This window comes from Sycon ciliatum, chromosome 11, assembly GCF_964019385.1.
Source record: "Sycon ciliatum chromosome 11, ocSycCili1.1, whole genome shotgun sequence".
Taxonomy (NCBI): Eukaryota; Metazoa; Porifera; class Calcarea; order Leucosolenida; family Sycettidae; genus Sycon; species Sycon ciliatum.
The window spans coordinates 28,207,163-28,228,434 of NC_088653.1; the positions used below are offsets into that span (position 1 = coordinate 28,207,163).

Consider the following 21,272-nt stretch of genomic DNA (forward strand, 5'->3'; position numbering starts at 1 on the left):
CATGAAAATACAAAAGATGACCAAAATGATGCAGGAGAAAACTGCCCTCATATGACAAGATTTGCGTGATCCAGGGGTGACTGTTTGAACCACAGGGCTTTGGCTTATGACAATTCGTCCGATCAATACAGGATTCCACTTGGCACAGGGTCCGGCGGACACAGGCTTTTTACTGTACAAACCTCATGTCCAAGATGCGCTCTCGGCACATAGTGCTTACTTAGACAGTTGTCTAATGTCCTCAGGCTGTGTACAGTGCTCTATGCCCAGTGGACAGAGCCTGAAATACAAATATTACACAGCAATGAAGCAAACAAATATTTTTTCTGCTGACAGCGGAAAAAAGATTTGTTTGAACCATTGCGGTGTAATATTTGCAGTGTTTACTTATATAGCTCATGGCAACTATTCTTTAGGGTAGCTCGATACTAAGTCACAATCTGGTCTTCTAAACATAGCCTTGGTTGGCTGTAAAAACACAGCAATCAGCACTCAAAGTTGTCATAGGCTGCCCCAGCCATGTATTGCTTGGCATAAGACGAAAACTTCTGCGCAGGTCATGAGTGGAAATATGATGACTTTCCGCCGCTCGTGGGTTCGAACCCCCTTGTAGATAACTTTCTTCTTCTTTTTCCATTGGGGATTTGATTGAAATACCCCATTTCCAATTGTAAAGGAGGCTTTACAGCTGTGATTTTCCCAATATTCCATTATAGTCTTTTGTTTTCCCGGCTCAGGAAGGGTGTGACTTGACATAGAAGCAGCATGCCCACCTCAATTCCCCCTCCGCCACCACTACACCCTCTTCCAGGAAGCAAGTGCTACTAAGCCACAAACAAATATGTCAAGTTTATCGATCTTTCTGACCAATGCATTCAGTCTCCAGTCCAAGTTCGGTGAGCTACAACATGCCATCCGTTCTTATCGCCGTGACCACGATTTTTCTTCTTTTTCTTCTTTTTCTCCTTTATTCTTTTTCCTTCCTTCTTTTCTCTTCTTCTTTTGCTGAGAGCCTTCTGTTCCCCTATTTTCTTTTCATCTGTGTCCCCATTCCTGGGTTACTTGGACTTCATTCGCTTCCTTGTCATTGGACATGTTCAGTCCGTTCGGTTTGCGAATTCAAATAAACACAACCAACCAACCAACCCAACCATCTGTCAGCAAACTGTAGACATTGCCATATTAACTGAGACAAAACGCACTGCCGAGAAAATGTCTCCTGCTCAAACATTAACCCTTTGAGGCCCACAGTATGGATATATCCGTACCAGTGTACAGTGCATACTTTTCAAAGCGCAGCCTGGCGTAACTCGGCCGTCCCTTGACCAAATCGGACCATAGGAAGGTCTATCGACATTAGAATTGTCTCAGCTATCAGCTCGAAAAAACCCGAAGGCGATCCAACGTCGGAGAGCGGAGTTATGAGACTCGAGCTAAATTCGCTCAGCAGAGTCACCTCGGGCGCGTGCATTTTGAACTCGTTTTTGGGGGTTTTCCCTGACTCGCGGCCCACACAGCCACAGATAGTTTACGTCATCGCAAAGGCATGTTTCTCAGCTCTCATGTAAAAAAAATTGAGCAATCTGCGATACATTTTGTTGAAATGGCAGATAATTTGAGTTGGGTGCTCGCAATGCTGGCTTTGGAGCACCCAATCGCGCTGCGACGCTGGTTCTGCGGATTCCTTGATGGATTTCAGGGTAACGCTGTGTTCCTCTGGCCAAGAGCTTTCCAGAAAGCCCAAGATCACCAAGATCACCAAAAGCGGCCAAAGGACACCAAAGTAATGACCAGTACCTGGGCTGGCGTATGCAGTGCATTCCTTGAAATAATTGTGGGCCCTAAAGGGTTAATACCCGGATACTGCCCTGCAGTATGCAAGGACCGCACTGCACATGGAGGCGTTTTTTCCACGGTTCACGTCAGAATCAGTTAGAGGCCCAGTTTTCTGCATCTGTAGGAACGCCACCACCGTTCAGTCTTATTGAGTATCTTGAGGAGACCTTGCTCGCTGTCCGGCACCTCGGTGACTATGTTCTGATCATGGGTGACTTCAATGTCCACAACACCGCTTGGCTGGGCAGCACCAAAACCACTGCTGCTGGGGAAGCCTTAGAGGAGTTGTGCGCTTCGCACTGCCTCACCCAACAAGTCTCCGAACCAAACCGCAAGAACAACACACTGGATTTAGTGATATCCGACCTCCCAGGTCCATTCATCCGTCACCACTGGTCCGTCGCATCTTAGCTGCACTGATTGGCCAACTGTCCTGTCAAATGACCCTGACGCTGCGGGTGGAGCCCTCACAGGAACTGTGCGTGATGCCATGTCTCAGCTTATTCCCTGCAAGACCTTAAAGTAATATCCTCTGACCCGGTTTGGTGGACATCTGCCTGCCAAAAGGCTGTGCACCTAAAGCAACAAGCCTGGAGAGTTTGGAGGCAGGACCCTGATAGCTTGCAACAGAAAGAAACCTTCCTGGCATCCGTTACACATTGTGTGCATGCTCTGCAACATGCCCAACAGCAATGCAAGGAGCAAGCTTCTAGAAAGCTGTCATCTGGTTCCTTGCAACACAAGCAATGGTGGACAGCTATTAACCCTTTGGGTACCAGCTCCACTGGTGCTCCACTGGTGTTGGGCTGACTGCTCAGCAAACTTTCTCTCTCCCACTCTATTGCTCTAAATCTTTACTATCTCCCAACCTTTCTGTCACAGCCTGTCAGGCTACCCGTGCTTTGTTTCCGCGTGCCGAGCCTTCGCGTATGGCTTTGAGAAACGCTCGTATCGCGACGTTCAATGTTCGTGGACTGTGTTCGAACTCAAAACAGCAACAACTCGCTCGTGATTTACAAACGTATCGCGTCGACTTCTGTGGACTTCAGGAGCTGAGAGCAAAGGACCCGTTCGACAGAAGCATTAGTAAAACTCACAGGCTAGTGAGCTTTGGCCTGACAGACGACAGCCATGGCGGAATTGGCTTCGCTGTTTCCAAAAAATTCGAACCGTGCATTTCAAAAATCAAAAAACTGTCGGACCGAGTGGGCTATGTTGACCTATCGTTTCCGCAAGCCAAGAACTCATCACTGCCAGTTCGGTTTGTTGTGGCACATGGACCCACGAACCCAAGGTCGAAGGAACAGCCTGAGCTCAGAGACCAGTTCTACGACGCACTATCTTCCGCATGGAATGGGACAAGCAAACGAACGCTTGTCATCGGAGTGGGGGACTTCAACAGCAAAGTTGGCAGCGCTGTCACCTCGTGTGTTGGAAATTACAGCAAAGGGACCCGCAACGAAAACGGCCAGGCGCTCGTGGACTGGGCAAACTCTCACCAGTTGTTGCTAGCCAACACAGTATTCCGCTATTCAATGCGCTACCGAGCAACATGGACTGGACAGGTTAGAGACAGCAATACGAATCGTACTAAAAAAATCTACAACATGATCGACTATGTGGTGGTTCCATCGCATTGTAAGCCCATCATTAACAAGGCCCGATCGTATGCTGGTACAGAGGTGTTCAGCGACCACAAGCTAGTGATCGCTGACATGCTTTTCTGTGAGCTATTCAAAATCTTCCAAACAAAATCAAAAAAGGAGTCGCCGTATGCTGTCCATGGATTAATAGATGGCTCCCGTAGACCGGAATATCGCTCGGCTCTTCGGGCACACCTTCAAGTAACTCCGGCAAGTGATGCTCCCGCTGATGTCTGGTCAGCTGCCACATCTGCGATCAAGTCTGCAGCAGACACCGCCATTGGTCATCTGCACCGATCCGAAGCTAGGAACCGTTTCGTTCAACCAAACGCACAGGTTGCTCGGCTTTCACTGCGGCAACGGGAACTGCGAATATTAGCTGAGTCCGGACACCATGATGCTGCGCAGCTGAAGAAGGAGCGCAATCGTGTCATGCATGAAATCCGTAATATCCAACGGACCGAAGCCAACTCTCGCCTGGACAGAATTGCCGAGGCGGTTGAGAGCGCTCCAACCTCCGCGCAAATGTTTATAGCAGCCTCCCAGCTCAAACGTGGCAAGCCGCAGCAGCTCTTCGTCGAGTCGGCTGATGGTCACATCCTCATGCGCGATGAGGAAAAGGCATCTCGCATACGTGATCACTATCAGGGGCAGTTCAACACTTCTGATGACCTGCTGCCACCGCCAGCTCCGCACACACTGGAGATGCCCGTTTCCACCGAAGAAGTAGAGGCGGCTTTGAGACGACTGCGAAATCAGAAAGCATGTGGGCCGGATGGTGTATGCGCAGAACTCCTCAAATACGGTGCTGAGTACATCTCCCCGATCATCACCACCATGATCAACAACAGCATCACCAGGGGCGACCACCTGTGTAGTGTTATTGGTCCAGGCATATTGATACCGTTACCAAAACCTAACAAGGCGCGGGGACCAGTTGCAAACCTGAGACCGATTGTATTGCTGAACACCCTGCGCAAGGTCATTTCACTCGTTGTGCTCAAACGTATCACACCACGTGTGTCGCATTATCTTGGATCCACTTCGTCTGGTTTCAGGCCTGGCCGTGGCACTGCCGATGTGGTGTGGACACAGCGCTGGATTTCGGCTAAGGCCACCCACTTCGTGTGGGATTGCCACGTCCTTGGCCTCGACATGTCGAAAGCATTCGACACCATTAGCCGCACAAAGCTCCTTGCTGTTATGTCAGAGATTACCGGACCTGACGAGGCTTGCCTGATTCACCATTTGCTGTATGGTACAACACTCTCTGTGAAAGTGGGTGCCAATTCAGCGGAGGCGTTTGTTAGCACGCTAGGTACACCACAGGGTGATGGGCTGAGCCCGGTTCTGTTTGTTTGCTATCTGGAAGCAGCACTGAGGGAGACTCGAAGCAAACTACCACCACGGCCAGACACTGATGCAGCAATACCACAGGAAACAGGATATGCCGATGACATTTCCTTCTATTCGACTGAGCGACAATGGCTTGCCAACTCCCTACCCGTGATAGCTGACGGCCTGGGTGACTGGTCACTCAACGTTAACAGCAGCAAAACAGAGTGGCTTCACATCTCTGCCTCCACCACCGAATGGCGAAGATCGAAGCAACTTGGCTCTCTCTTGGGGGAAGAGGAGGACTTGAGCCGACGAATGGACCAAGCATCAACATCGTATGGCCGCATGTATTCGCTCTGGATACGACGTCAACTTGTATCCGAGGAAACCAGGCTTCGTCTCTACAATGCCATCGTCCTACCAACACTGTTATACAACTGCGAAACCTGGGGACTGACAGAGGCTGCACTGGAGAAGCTGAACGCCTTCCATAGACGTCAACTACGGAACTTGTTCGGAATTAGGTATCCCGCCATCATCTCCAACAAAGACCTATATTCCAGAGCACACACACAGCCACTTTCGCACACCGTTGCTGTCCGCCGTTTCCGGATGTTGGGTCATGTTCTGAGGATGCCCTCAGATGCCCCGCCACAGCAGGCAATGGACAACTACTTCCGTCGAGATGTCACCGGTGTGCGTGGACGCCCGAAATCGAACCTGGCCACGGCAGTCAAGGCAAGCACAGCTGCCAGAGACATGCCACTGAAGACCATGACTGATCTGAGTGGGCTCAGAATGCGCGCTTTGGACAAGCAATCATGGAGGGAACTCTCAGCCTGAGCTGGTTTTGCTCGCGGCTGCAACGCACGGGGTAGTGAACCCAGGACAGAAGCGGACCAGGCATCATGACTTTGCACATCTATCGTTATGCTGCTTCATTACGCGACCTGTTTTATTATTATTTATTATTATTACCAGCTCCATGGGTACCAGCTCCATCTCGAACGGTTCCATATGGTACGGTTCGCTGCACTCCAATCAAGCGTGCCGTTCCCCGCCGCCGTAGCTGGTTGTTGGTTGTGTTTACTTCCTCCGCGTCATCGAAATTGTCGCAGTTTGACTAGTGACTTGTCACTTGTTACTGACAACTCCATAAACTAAGCCATTCAAAACTTATTACACAGTATGATAGTCTGAAGACTAGAGTAACGTTCCAGGACAATTGGACTGAGAGTTTTCATGCAGAGATGAAGTCCTCGTCGTCACTGATGTCAATGGACGCAAAAATATCGTTCCGAAATATTTCAAGGAAGGTTGAAAGTTGGTCGCGCCTCATCTCAAACGCTTTGACTTTCTCCACAGGACAAGAGCTGCTATGCTTGTCGTCTGCTAGGTCTGGATGATTTCTACTTCACCACCAACGAAGCCTAGTAAGAATACACGATCGTTGCGAGGTCGGTTGATTACCGTCGGCGGAATCACCTCGGAATCACCTCGATCTTGAAATGAGCGTTTTTTAGCCGTGGCATGCCCACAGCTCATGCAGGTAAGTGTAGTATCACGTCCAGCGCGCCCTCTTTTTCAGCATCACTGGTATACCATGGTACGGGACCTGCGCGTGCATCACTAGCACTACGTGTAGAGTCTACACGGCTCTTGCATGTACAATCATGTACTAGTACTGAGTGTCTCAGCCAGAGCGACAAATTTTATCGCTGTTGCAGGCATTTAGTTTGCCGACCCCTCGATGTTTCTCCAGGCGCTGCCACTTGTTCCACGAAGTCATTCTCACCCCAGCTAAGGTAAAACAGTGATGGGGCTTGAGTGAATGGCCATAAGCACGAGAAATGTGCAGGCTGCAACGCCTGACCGATCTCATCGAGTCGAAATTACCAGCGCAGCGACATCAGCGAAGAAATTGCGTCTAGTTCAAAAATTCCAGCTTCCAATAACAGAAAATAGAACTTTGCCGTCACCCTATACTGATGACTATCGCCTATGTCCGATTCCTTGCCTCTGGTAGGAGTGCTGGTGAGTAAATACCGCGTTTTACACCAAAAGTCAAACTGCGACAATTTCGATGACGCGGAGGAAGTATTTGAATTCGCAAACCGAACGGACTGAACATGTCCAATGACAAGGAAGCGAATGAAGTCCAAATAACCCAGGAATGGGGACACAGATGAAAAGAAAATATGGGAACAGAAGGCTCTCAGCAAAGGAAGAAGAGAAAGGAAGGAAAGAAGAATAATAATGGAGAAGAAGAAGAAAAATCGTGGTCACGGCGAGAAGAAAGCTTTTAGCAAAAAGAGAAAGGAAAGGATGAAGGAGAAAATGGGGAGACACATCGTGGTCACGACCAAAGCCGGGGTAGTGGCAGGACACAGTAGACATAACAACACCAGGAACAAGCACGCATGAAGCATGGGCCATGCCAGCCCAGAAGCGGGAGACACCGACAGGAAGAGAGAAGAGAAGAGAAGAGAGAGAAATCGTAGCTCTGATCGACTCGCAATTTTTTGCGCTGGATGGCTGAGATCCCACTGAAAATTTTGATGTTTAACATGGGTAGGTTGCCATTTGAAAGTATGGAGAACGAACGCGTTTAAAAGTATGCTTTTCAGCGCAAACAATTTTCGCTATTTCGATCGTGTTCTCGCTCAGATTCGCTGCTTGTAGCGTAGATGTAGCTTGTTCCAGGTAATGTCAACGTCTTCTAGATGTGATGGACGCTTGGAGAGATCAGCTGTGGCGATATCATCGCGGAATACGACTCGAAATTGAAATTTGTATCGCTGATCCCATCGCAGTATTCGCTCTCCAAACCGGAGCAAGAGTCTTCTCTTCCACTTACCTTACCCTGGATGGGAGAAAAAATTAATGTTGATTTCGAATCGGACATAATAATTCAAAATATGCAATTTTGAACCAATTGTTTCACCTCAAATAATTATGTGACAATATGACCAACTTGGTGTGTACATGGTACATGCGTGTTTGTGTGTGTATGTGTGTGTGTATGTGTGTGCATGTGTGTATGTGTGTGCATGTGTGTATGTGTGTGCATGTGTGTATGTGTGTGTATGTGTGTATGTGTTTGTGCATGTATGTGTACATTGTGTGTGTGTGTGTGTGTGTGTGTGTGTACATGTGTGTGTGCATGTGTGTGTGTGCATTGTGTGTGTGTGTGTGCATGCGCGCATGTGCGTGTGTGTGTAGCGCTACCGAGAGTATATGTATCAGCGGCAAATGAGACTACGGTGCATCGAGCGGATACTCCACTAACACTAATATTTTGGGCAACTCACGACCCCAGACCAAAGGTCAAGCTCGAATTTGAAGGTGCCACAATTTGGGAGCAAACCAATGAAACCATTCCTGATGGAGTTATCGATAATGTCACAATCACTGAATATCCGATAACGACACGAAATGCCAGTGGTGTGTATACACTAACTGCATCCAGTGCAATTGGAACTGTCGTGCTCAAACATAGATTAATCATAGTTTGTAAGTTGAATTCTTTCTTCATATTAGTGATTGCTAGGAACCAAATCGAATAGAATCAAACCAACCTGCAAAGGTACATCTTACAAGTTGTCCTGTGGAAGATGAAGAAGAACTTGAAACCAATTTGTTCACCGAAAGCCTCACTCTAAAATTGTTTGTGATATTACCTTTACCTCGATCATACCCCAACCTTCATTTCTTACTGAATCTCTACAACAATCCTTATCCCTACCCCTAGCTCTAACCCTATCCCAACCCATGACCCTTCCCTAACCCCTAACGTAACCCCTAACCCACCCCTAAACCTTCACCAGGCAGGCACAGTGTGTTGGTCAAAGACCATGATTGAGATACGAGAGGTACCTGCTTCAAGTCCTGCCTGGGAGCGGTTTTTTCCAGCCGTGCTGCTACCCACAGTCAACTGGGAACTTGTGGCCAGGCACAAGGGATACATGGATGCAGCTAATGGGGTCGTTTTCGGCACTTGTGCCAGTGGTTGTGAGACTTATCCACTCACCCCCACCATTAGGCGCTGCATCTGCCGCTAGAGTTTATCGGGTGTTAGCGGCCGTCGTGAGTTCCCTTCGGGAACGAACATGATAATTTACTTTTTTTAAACTTTTTAAACCTTCCCCTAACCCCACCCCTAACCCTACCCCCGCCCCTACCCCTACCCCTGCCCCTGAGCCTGCCCCTGAGCCGGCCCCTGACCCAGCCCCTGACCCTACCCCTGACCCTACCCCTGACCCTACCCTGACCATACACCTCCCCATAACCCTGCTTTAACCCTACTTCTAGCCCTAGCCCTAACCCTAACTCTAACTCTAACCCTAACCCTAACCCTAGCTCTAATCCAAGCCCTAGCCCTAAACCATTTCCTTAAGTAAAATCTACGCTAAAGCCTCAGCTTGCCCCAAACACCAACCCTAGTCCTAACCACCCTAGTGTGACAATAGCTTTGACCCTGACCTTGAAGGATTACATGCCTGGCTGACTAAGACAAGTTCTTCATCTAAACAGAGTCGCAGAGTACAAGTCGAAAACATGGCAAATGTTGAAGCACGGCATAGGTCCACTTCTGTTTGTGGCTGATAAATATTTGTGAGGTGTGAGGCAATTTGCTCTCACCTTGTGACTGAGGCCCTGCATGACTAGGCAAAGTAGTTTGCATGAATTCAACGATCTTCTGAGAAAAGCAGGCTCCTATGAAAGCTGATATGAGATGCCGTCCACTCTAAATTGACGACCATCATTGGAGATTTGAATTTGGATTGTTGAATGTCCCACTCACTGACTGTATATGATCTGGTTACGTTGGTGGACAGTTAGTTATAACTCGTAATATTTTGTCCTTTCTTTTAATCTGAAACTCGGATGTTGAGCCAATAATACATGTAGAAAGGAACCCTCTTTGGTCTTACCATAACCTTGAACCTTCCAAGTTGGAAGGCTGTCGGTTAGCGCTACGGAGATGTGTTGAAGCTAGGTGTCAGGACGTCGAATGTCTCAGTACTCTGTCAGTTTTGTGCCTAGTTGTTGCACTTTCTGACTGTATTATAGTATCTGGTTGCAGTGATGGAGAGTTACTCTCAACTCGTATCTATATTTCTTTCCTTTCTACATTTCTTTTAATCCATCATCATATGTGCTGATGAATTCTCAACAAGAAGTTGATCCATCAATAACGGGTATTCAGATCCGATCGAAATCACTGACTCTTATTCTGCCTCCACTCACACAATGTCAGCCCTGTGTAGACATCAGAACACTGCAGCTGACTCAGCCTACTGTCGACATCTCAATGTGTCACTCATGAACGTTTCGTGGAAGGGTCGAAAATTACATCCACGCAACTGATAGATCGTCAAGCTCTGCAGCGTTCTACTGTCCGCAGGAGTATCGGTACTAATATTGTACTGCGGGCACAGTCAAATTGTTTTGTTTCTTTTAGTTAATAGTTTCCTCTGAGACAAAAATGCGATAATACTCATAAAATGGACACACTTCAGGCTGTTTACGAACATCTTGAAAGTTTTTGGTTTCACAAGTATACGTTAAAGCCTTCTCATCAGGTGAAATACAGGCAAAGGAAAGGAACAGGAACAGTGGATTAAGTACAGTAAGGAGGTGGTAAAACAGCGCAAAGAAGAAGATAGCTAAAGTAAACAGCGAAAATGCGTGACCTATACACATAGCAATAATGACACAAAGGGGCAAATGTGAGAAAACTCAATAAGCGTGAAATGTAATGTGCGACAACAAGAGATTTTCATTTAGTTCCTTAGTGATTTCCTGGGAATTTTCGAAAACCATAAAAGCATAAAACCTGGCTGAATCTCTAACTCTTAAACCACAGGACCAATTGTTCCAAATCATGCACAGAACAATTTTCCACGACAAGAAAAACCTCTATTTTGATATTCGAATTCCTTTCATTTCTCTTCATTCATATTTTGGCCAGAATCTGATTGCTTGCAGTTATCTTGATATAGACTGTTGCGTCACGAAAGGAGTCATAATCCAGATCCAACGAACAACTTGGTACAGGTACTCATAGTGAGCAGACTATATACGGAGAGACAGACAAACTAAACGATTACTGTAAAAGCAGAAATATTCGGTGGTGTTTTATTTTTGGTAACTTCGGTGCCGACAATTTTTACCCAAAATAAAACGCACCGAAAATTTTGCTACTATCGATATACATTTAGTACTAGTACACTTACCTGGAAAACGGGTTTTACCGAAAATTTCCCTCCAGCCAACCGCCAATTTTGGAGAATACCGAAAATATCACACCACCGAAAATTTCTGCTTTTACGGTACATGATGGAAGAGAGCGACAGTTTGAGACCGCGAGTGCAAGATAAAGGGACTTGGTAGCCATGGCATACATGGGCGCGCAAGTAGCTACCGAGTCCAATGGAATAAAAGGTGAGCACATCAGGGCCAGTTGGAGGTGCGCGCAGGCCAGCTGGAAACGGTTGTAGAATGTACGGGAGCAGGTACCTTACAAGACTATAAAGTGAAATATTCTTGCGTTTTTGCTGGCAGCAGCGTTGTCGTATAAACGCACCCTTAGTACCTAACCACTTTTCACTCTGCATACACGTTTGATGTTGTTTTATGCCTAGCTGCACCAATCATCTCCAGCCCATCTGATGGCTCTAAAATTCACGTCCGAGAGTTCAGTGCGCCAATGATAACGTGCAATTCCAGCGGTAATCCACACCCCGGAATGGTTTGGCTGGGTCCTTCCATGTTCGAGTACATCCGGAGTCTTTCCGGCAATGTTGTAAAGAATGCCCTGGTCTTCCACTCCATATCCTATACTTTTCCAAGCATTACTCGTCTTGATGCCGGAAAGTATGTTTGTGAAGCCCCCAACTCTCAGGGGAACAGCAGTGTGACATTGGATATTGTTGTCGAATGTAAGTCTGCGCTCGAACATGTTGTTTGATGAGCTACCTTGAAGTTGTACTATACTATGTTGTTAACCCCCTGCTAAAAGTGCTCAATGCCGCAAGTTCATTGCTAACTGGTGTACGCTGACGTTGTATGTATGTATGTATGTATATATGTATGTACAGTTGTCTAAAGTCCCTAGACTGCTTACAGCGCTCAATGCCCACTGGACAGAGCAAGTAATACAAATATTACACAGCAATGAATCAAACAAGTCTCATTCCGCTGTAACTCCGAGGTTCGTGTCAAAACACTTCATCAGACAGCATATGAACAAGACTAAAAAATCACTAGAATATATACGGAGAAGGGGAGAAAGGGGCAAAGGTGATGGAGGTACATTTCAATAGCTCGAGGAAAAGGGATGACAAAATCAGCGTGATTATAAGAGGAAAAAGATGTTGAGAGTATATAGAGCATAGCCAGGGTAGAGAAACAGTGCGATTTTCTGGCAACACATCAGTACAGATTTGTGCTGCATTGTTACACATCAAATTGTGACCTAGGGTGGTAAAACAGGTGATGGTGGTTGTGTTGTGGGAATTACTCACGCCAGGCAAGCGGGTGACTACCACACCCGCCAAGGCATCGGGAACCCGGCGACAGAAGCCAAGACCCGCCAAAGCGCGTGAGCCATAAGCCCTGGGGAGTGCTCACCATTCCCGCGCCCGCGGAACCCAGCATTGACCGCCACCTCCCCGGCCCCGACGAGCAAAACAGCCACCCCCAGCCTGTATGTACTGTACTGATGTGTTGCCAGAAAACCGCGCTGTTTCTCTACCCTGGCTCTGCTCTATTATACTCTCAACATCTTTTTCCTCTTATAATCACGCTGATTTTGTCATCCCTTTTCCTCGAGCTATTGAAATGTACCTCCATCACCTTTGCCCCTTTCTCCCCTTCTCCGTATATATTCTAGTGATTGTTTAGTCTTGGTCATATGCTGTCTAATGAAGTGTTTTGACACGAAACTCGGAGTTACAGCGGAATGAGACTTGTTTGATTCATTGCTGTGTATATGTAAGTATGTACTCGTAGCTGTACTGATGAGGCCTTTATGGCCGAAACAGCTTGCTGTCTACAGCATTTCGTATCACGCTCCTCGGCTTTCGCCTTGTTGAGCACTCTCAGTAGGCTGCTATAGTGCTGCTGCATCGCGCAATGCCCGCTACATTTTGTAGTTTGAGCACTCTGGCGCTAGAGCGACGAGCTACCTTAATGTCTGTGGTGCCTCCTTTGCACCATGGCTGGTAGCTCGGCCTATTTAGCTCGTAGCTGTACTGATGAGGCCTTTATGGCCGAAACAGCTTGCTTTCTACAGCATTGGGTATCACGCTCCTCGGCTTTCGCCTTGTTGAGCGCTCTCAGTAGGCTGCTCTAGTGCTGCTGCATCGCGCAATGCCCGCTACATTTTGTAGTTTGAGCACTCTGGCGCTAGAGCGACGAGCTACCTTAATGTCTGTGGTGCCTCTTTGCACCATGGCTGGTAGCTCGGCCTATTTAGCTCGTAGCTGTACTGATGAGGCCCTTATGGCCGAAACAGCTTGCTGTCTACAGCATTGGGTATGTATGTATGTATGTATGTATGTATGTATGTATGCTGCGAATTGGGGATCAGCTCCTTGATGGTTTCCCTGTGGAAAATGGTATCCGGCAAGGCTGCACAATGGCACCGGTGTTGTTAAACATTTACATGTGTGCAGTCGTGGACCAGTGGCGGAATGTTGCTTTGACCAATCCGGAAGTCGGCATCGACGTAATGAGTCACCGCAGTGATCAACTCTTTAATGCAAGACTTAGCGCAGCCAGCTCCACATGTGCAACAGAATTCCAGTTTGCCGATGATGGTGCCCTCCTAGCCAAAACCTGGAATGGCGCCCAATCTGCTCTCCAGCTGTTCATTGATGTTGCCACCTCATCCGGGCTCAGGGTCAACGCAATGAAGACTAAATTCATTGCGGTTGGGACCGGAGTACACGAAACGGATGTGGCACCTCTGCGCACATCAGCAGGTGACGTGCAGCATGTCACTGAGTTTACCTACCTTGGTTGCCTCATAACACCTGATGGCACAACATCTGCAGACGTCACCCATTGCATAGCTGCAGCCTCCAAAGCTTTCGGACGCCTCTGTAAGCCAGTCTTTAACAACAGAGATTTACCGGTCTCCACGAAACAAAATGTATACACAGCCACTGTTCTCTCAGCATTGCTGTATGGCTCTGAAACCTGGACACCCTTGCAGTGGGATGTGCATCGTTTGGAAGTATTCCACAACCAATGCCCTTCGGGAACGGATTCGATAATTTACTTTTACCTACTTTATAAAGCTTGCGGACTATATTTGACATCAGGGGAAAGAGGCAGCAAGAGGAACGTTTGTCCTCATCCACAGTCCGAACGTGGTGGGGTGATACCGAGCTAGTTACAGAGAAGATTATTTTTCGCAGACCGACTTGGCTTGGTCATGTTATCCGCATGTCGCCCGAACGCTTGCCCCGGCTGCTCCTGTTCGGTTCACTGACCCAGACGCGACCTCAACACAAGCCCAAGAAGCGGTGGAAAGATGCAATCCGTGCTGACCTCAAGATGGCTAATGTCAAGGAGAGAGACTTGTGTGATGCAACCAGCTGCCGGAGTACCTGGAGGTCAGCATGCCGTGAAGCTGTTGCTTGCGCGCAACGCACCAGGACTGAGCATAAGATCAAGCCGGTCCTGTCTGACACCTGCGGCCGGAGTTTCTCTCAGCCCCGCTACATGACGTGTCACAAGTGCACAGTGGAGCGACCAGAGCCGGTGAGAGAGCAGTCTGGGACTGTTCAGTGTAATGCGTGCGGCCGCTGGCTCCTATCTCGTGGGGGCTTGGCGAACCAGCGGTGCGGCAATGATCCAGCTCATTCCCTCAGCCAGCCTCGACGGCAGCAACAACAACAACGAAAGCCGCCAGCAGTTCAAGACGGGCCAGGTTTGACGTGCCTTGTATGCCAGCGAACCTTCACGTCCATCAGTGGAAGGACTCGACACAAGTGCAAACTGACTGACATCCAAACTACAGTGGCACCACCCCTGGAGTGCTCTGCCTGTCACCGGACCCTCCGCTCGACTAGCGGCCGAACACGCCACCGATGCAGCAGAGTGACTAGTACCATTTGACTTGTCCCTTTGGGGACTGCGTAGCCAGACTTGGCAGCAGGATCAAGATCAAGATGTACATGTATGTATGTATGTACATGTATGTATGTTGTTGTTGTTTTTTTTACTATGTTCACATACCCCACTCATAAATGAATACAGAAGACAATGGTACTGAGACAAGGACAAACGTGACAACTACTGAGAAGGGGCTGCAACGAGGTGCAGCAGTGATGGTGGGGCATTGATGGCTCTGCCGACCTGAGGTCTCGGCATCACGGCCAGAAACACGCACCAAAAACAAAAGCTAGAGCTGCAAGGCCGTCACAGCACTTTTTTGGAAGTTTTTTTGTTCTTGTTTTTTTAGCACACTGCAACAAAGCGCGATGATCGCAGCTCAGCGCAAACGTGGCAAATGAAGAATCCTTGTCCCAGATCCCGATCCTCGATCCCCGTGGTTTGTTACAGAGCAGGGAGTCGTATAATACCAGGGAGTCGTATTTTACGACTCCCTTTTACAGAGCTATAAAAGAGTCTTTCATTGCAGTTGCAAATAAAATGGCAAATGCCTGGAAATGCTTTCAATTGCTTCAATTTTTGAAATTTCTCCTGGGGGAGGTTAATGAACTCTTCTTGGTGTGTTGCAGAATCGAAAAGTCTTCACTGAAATGGCACCAAATGCCCGGAAATGCTTGCAATTGGCTTTAATTTTTGACATGTTTACCACGGAGGGCCCCCGGACCCCCTTGCATGGCCGCCCCACCTCCAAAGTCGGTGCGACGTGCCTGAGCTGTAAGGGTCAGCAAAAATAAAAATAAAGCAAGGGCAAGCAACAGCTAGTACTAGTGTGCAGCGCATTCGTAGAAATGGGAGTCAATGACGGCGCACTAGAATGTAGGTGGGTCGACAGGCAGAATGTCTGTGGACCATCGCCAATCCTGTCGGCGGAGGTATTCGTTGACGTTGCACTTAAACTTTTGAAGATTTTTGCGAGTTGGGGCGGAGTCTAGAAAAGCTGGCGGCAGGGAATTCCACAGCTGGATTGCACAATGTGGGAAGCTGCAGAGAATGGTGTCTGGTGCTTGACGCGGTAGCGGATTTCGTAGCTGGTAACTGTGGCCGGCGGCCATGCGGAGATCGTTTCGAGTGCGAGTGGCGTCACGGGGCTCAAGCCTTGGTGGGAGGACTGCTAGCAATTGAGTCGGACCGGTGATGAAATGCAGTTTGTAAGTGTATGTTAATGCAGCAACGTATCGCCGTAGGCTGAGGCTCTGGAGCTCCGTCCCGGGACCAATGATGCGCAATGCACGGCGTTAGATGCTATCTAGGCGTGCAAGATGGGAGGGAGCAGCTCCCATCCAGACGAGCGGAGCATACTCCAAAACGGGCCGTACAAACCCCTTGTACACCGTGAGGCGGCCTTCTCGGGAGAGATAGGGCGCAGCTCGCCGCAGGAGGCCCAAGCTCTGTTTGCCACGTATAGACACTGCGCGGATGTGCTCCGCGAAGGACAGCTTCGGATCAAAAGTCACCCCCAAGAGCTTTATTGTGGATGACTCTGGCACAGGGTTGCCTCCAAAGAGGAGAGAGGGCAGGGCTAGCTGCGCTCTTTGCAGCGTGACTGTCATAGCCTGGGATTTCGACGGCTCAAACGCTGCACGCCATTCCTTGCCCCAGTCTGACAGACGATTGACGGTGTCCTGAAGCAAGGCAGCAGCAGTGGGGAGGTCGTTACGGAGAATAGTGTACAATGTCGTATTGTCAGCATAGGCTTCCAGCTGCGTGTTCCCAGCAAGGCATGTTGATACGTCGTTAATGTATACGAGAAACATGGTTGGCCCCAAGATGCTGCCTTGTGGGACTCCCGCCTTGACGGGGTATGGACGGGAGGTTGCACCACCGACAACACACTGTATGCTTCGGTTAGACAGGTACGATGTCAGCCATGCAAGGAGGATTCCTTGGATGCCACATTGCTGTTGCTTGAAGAGTACACCTGCGTGAGAGACCTTGTCGAAGGCTCCAGCGATGTCAACTGCAAGTACGCGTGCTGCGCCCCCGTGTCCGATAGAGGATGCCCAGGAGTGGTGTAGCGCAGTAAAAGCGTTGGCTGTACCCAGATTCCGTGTGAAGCCAAACTGATTCGCTGCAAGCAGTGAGTTACCCTCGAGGTAGTTCGTAATTTGAATGTTGATAATGGTCTCCATTACCTTGGATATCACACTAAGGAGGGATACGGGGCGGTAGTTCTTGAGCTGTGAGCGAGATGAGCGTTTATGCACAGGAACAACATTGGCGAGCTTCCAGGCCTGAAGTTGGTATCCATGCCGGAAGCACAATGAGAACAGCTTGGTCAGGACCGGTGCGAGTACCGAAGCGCATTCTTTCAGGACATGGGGGGGGGGGATGCTATCCGGCCCCGTGGCTTTTGACGCGTCGAGACGGCGCAGGAGGCGGTGAACATTCTGGATGCGGAAGTGGACGTGGGTGAGTGGAGGATGTGGGTGAGCATGCGCTGGGGTTCCAAGGGAGGCACGATGTAGGTCCCTGTCACCCAGGCTGCACTTGCCAGCAAAGAAGTGACCAAAGCAGTCAGCCTTCTCCTTGCTGGTAATGTGTTCCTTCCCGGCATTGTCGAGGAGGAGGGGGATGTCCGAGTTTCGGCCAAGACCGCATGCTCCTTTCAGGTTGCACCACCATGCCTTGTCGCGAAGCGAGCCGCAGGTGAGTCGGGCCCGAAGGTGCCGTTCCTTCTCCTGCCCGGAATGCTGAAGTGTGGTGGTAGCGCGGGTAACAGAGTCGATGAAGGATTGCTTCTTGACGTCATTGCCGAGGTCGTGCCGCCATTTCCTCCATTCTCTGTCCTTGATACGCATCACTTGTGTGCACTCAGGGGTCCACCACTTAGGATCAGATGAGCGAATGACCAGAGTCTTATGGGGAATGAACTGGTCCATGCCTGCAGCGATGGTATTGGTGACTTGTAAGCAAGACAACTCTGGATCGTCCGTGATAATGGAGGCCCAAGGGACAGCCTTGAGGTGTGCTCTGAGTCGCCCCCAGTCAGCACGCTCGTAACGCCACACAGTACGCGTTGTGGCCTCTCCCCGGCATGGTGAAATGGTCGGGAATTGAGCTATCACAGTTCCATGATCTGAGCGTCCTAAAGGGGCAAGTACAGTGGTGCTGATGGGTTGTTGGAAAGTGGACATGATTAGGTCTAGTGGGTTGGCACCTCGAGTGGGCTCTCGGACATGTTGCGTGAGCTCGTGGGTGATACAAAGATCCTCGAGGGCATCCCCGGTCGGGGTTGACTTCGCGCTACCAAGCCAATCTGCACTATGCACGTTGAAATCCCCAGCGAGGATTACTTTCGGGGACAGCTCTTTGGCCTGATGTAGTGTATCGTCAAGTGAATCGATGAGACAGAGGTCGGTGGGGCTACAGGAGCCTGGACGGTACACAGAGCCGATCACCAAGCTTGTGCCACCACGGAGGCGGACTTTAACCCAGAGTGTTTCATGTTCTGCAGACTGGAGTTGGTCTAGATGAGCAGAAGCAAGGGTGGACTTGATCCACACAGCGACACCTCCTCCCTGATCGTTCCGGTCTCTGCGATATGGGACGCCGTATCCAGGGATGGACGAGGCTAGTTATGGCATCAGCAGAATGTATGTATGTATGTACATGTATGTATGTACTCAATCTGCGGACAGCATGCTGTTTCGTTCTTTTTGAACTCATCAGCGCAGCACAGAAAAAATGAGGCCGAACCTGATAGCAATGGAAATAAAAATTTCCAATCAGGCCCGAACGTACCTTGCCAGAGTGCTCAAACTGACAAGTCACTGAGCTCTGCATAACGCAAACAGCAAAGGCACTACCCCACGCAAGAGTGCTCAACTGCTACAAGAGCAGGAGCGAAATACTCAATCTGCGGACCGCATTCTGTTTCGTTCTTTTTGAACTCATCAGCGCAGCACAGAAAAAATGAGGCCGAACCTGATACCAATGGAAATAAAAATTTCCAATCAGGCCCGAACGTACCTTGCCAGAGTGCTCAAACTGACAAGTCAGTGAGCTCTGCATAACGCAAACAGCAAAGGCACTACCCCACGCAAGAGTGCTCAACTGCTACAAGAGCAGGAGCGAAATACTCAATCTGCGGACCGCATTCTGTTTCGTTCTTTTTGAACTCATCAGCGCTGGGCACAGAGAAAATGAGGCCGAACCTGATAGCAATGGAAATAAAAATTTCCAATCAGGCCCGAACGTACCTTGCCAGAGTGCTCAAACTGACAAGTCAGTGAGCTCTGCATAACGCAAACAGCAAAGGCACTACCCCACGCAAGAGTGCTCAACTGCTACAAGAGCAGGAGCGAAATACTCAATCTGCGGACCGCATGCTGTTTCGTTCTTTTTGAACTCATCAGCGCAGCACAGAAAAAATGAGGCCGAACCTGATAGCAATGGAAATAAAAATTTCCAATCAGGCCCGAACGTACCTTGCCAGAGTGCTCAAACTGACAAGTCAGTGAGCTCTGCATAACGCAAACAGCAAAGGCACTACCCCACGCAAGAGTGCTCAACTGCTACAAGAGCAGGAGCGATGTATGTATGTATGTATGTATGTATGGAAGCCATAAGATGTTGAATCTAAATAATAATAAATAAATATAAATGTACGTATGTACAGTGCTGGCAACTGAAATCCGACCCCCTTGCCGGCGCTGCCAAGGGGGTCGGATTTCAGTTGCTAGCACTGTATGTATGCATGTATGTACACTAAGAGAGAGAGAGAGAGAGAGAGAGAGAGAGAGAGAGAGAGAGAGAGAGAGAGAGAGAGAGAGAGAGAGAGAGAGAGAGAGAGAGAGAGAGAGAGAGAGAGAGAGAGAGAGAGAGAGAGAGAGAGAGAGAGAGAGAGGGAGGGAGGGAGGGAGGGAGGGATGGAGGGAGGGAGAGAGGGAGAGAGGGAGGGAGAGAGAGAGAGATAGAGAGAAGGAGAGAGAGGGAGAGAGGGAGGGAGGGAGGGATGGAGGGAGGGAGAGAGGGAGAGAGGGAGGGAGAGATAGAGAGATAGAGAGAGGGAGAGAGAGAGAGAGGGAGAGAGAGAGAGAGAGAGAGGGAGGGAGGGAGGGAGGGAGAGAGGGAGGGAGAGAGAGAGAGGGAGGGAGAGAGAGACAGGAGAGAGAGAGAGAGAGGAGAGAGAGAGAGAAAGGGAGAGAGAGAGAGAGAGAAGAAGTTACATTTATAAAGACAGGTAAGTCTAACAAATGAGTTTAACAAGCAGGTTGTCAGTCTAGATTTTATGCGCAGATGGAGAAAAAGCGCAGAATTTTTGTAATGAGATGAAAAGCAGAAATAATAAGAAAAGATGAAATGAAAGCCTGCTCACAACCCCGCCCAGCCTTGCGAACTGGGTATGGTGGATTAAGAACCCGGTTCAACGCTCGAGCAAGCGCTCTCCACTCAAGGTGTTCACAGCAACTGATAGGAACTCATATGGGGAAATTATAGAAAAGAAATAATAAGATAAAGAGAATACATTTCAACGCACCTCAATAAACGGAGCCCCACATACAGTACCTCAGAAAAGTGGATCTTCCGACCAGTGTTTTTGTTGACGTCGCAACCAGATGATGTAGCTGCTTCGCAGAGACGTCTTACTGCACAAATTACAAATAAATTTTCTTCTTCGATTAGAAAACCCAAGCGCTTTCAGAGCCCTCGAAGAGAGTCCGGGATGAAACCACGCACACCTACCTCAACCGAAAAAGAAACGACCTGCCACCCGTTTGCTCGGCATTGATCGGCCAGATCCGCATACCGCCTGTCCTTCCGCGAGTTACTGACACTGAATCTGTCCTCAGCACAAACTGTCAACTCCATCCAGAATACAATCCTACGACTCGTAGAGTACAGAACTATATCTGGTCTTAGGGTGGTAAGTGCAACACAGCTAGGGAAAGAAATCTTTGCACTAACTGAGTCGACAAGAAGTTTCCAGTCTGAGGCCGCTGACAGGAGATCAGTCGTAACCAACTTCCGTCTGGGCTGAACGCGAACTGGCCTTCTCTCCCGCCTTGCAAAACGAGATGAAGTCAAGTTCATTTGAATTTTCGGTTTGTACGGTGTTTGCAGCAGTGCGGAATCGAATCTCCTCACGCATGTTCCTGACGATGACCCCGAGTACGTTGTCGTGCCTCCAGGTGTAACGTCCCTGGTCCAGCGCTACGCGACAAGCGCCAAGCACGTGGCGCGTAGTACAGGCCCAGGCACGGCGCAAACTACAGTACGGATCCACTACGGTGTTTCCCCCAACGGCGTAGGTTCGTCGGAGAAGGT

The 21,272-nt window shown here is 49.1% G+C and overlaps 1 protein-coding gene across 2 annotated transcripts in view; it reads left to right on the forward strand.

Annotated features, from left to right (window-relative positions):
- Positions 1 to 21,272, forward strand: part of LOC135827325 (uncharacterized) — a 347,133-nt gene that overhangs the window by 200,645 nt on the left and 125,216 nt on the right. For both annotated transcript variants that reach the window (XM_065339846.1, XM_065339847.1), the window contains exons 22-23: positions 8,040 to 8,330; positions 11,465 to 11,761. In XM_065339846.1, coding sequence (XP_065195918.1) covers positions 8,040 to 8,330; positions 11,465 to 11,761 — 588 coding nt within the window. The remainder of the gene's footprint in view (positions 1 to 8,039; positions 8,331 to 11,464; positions 11,762 to 21,272) is intronic.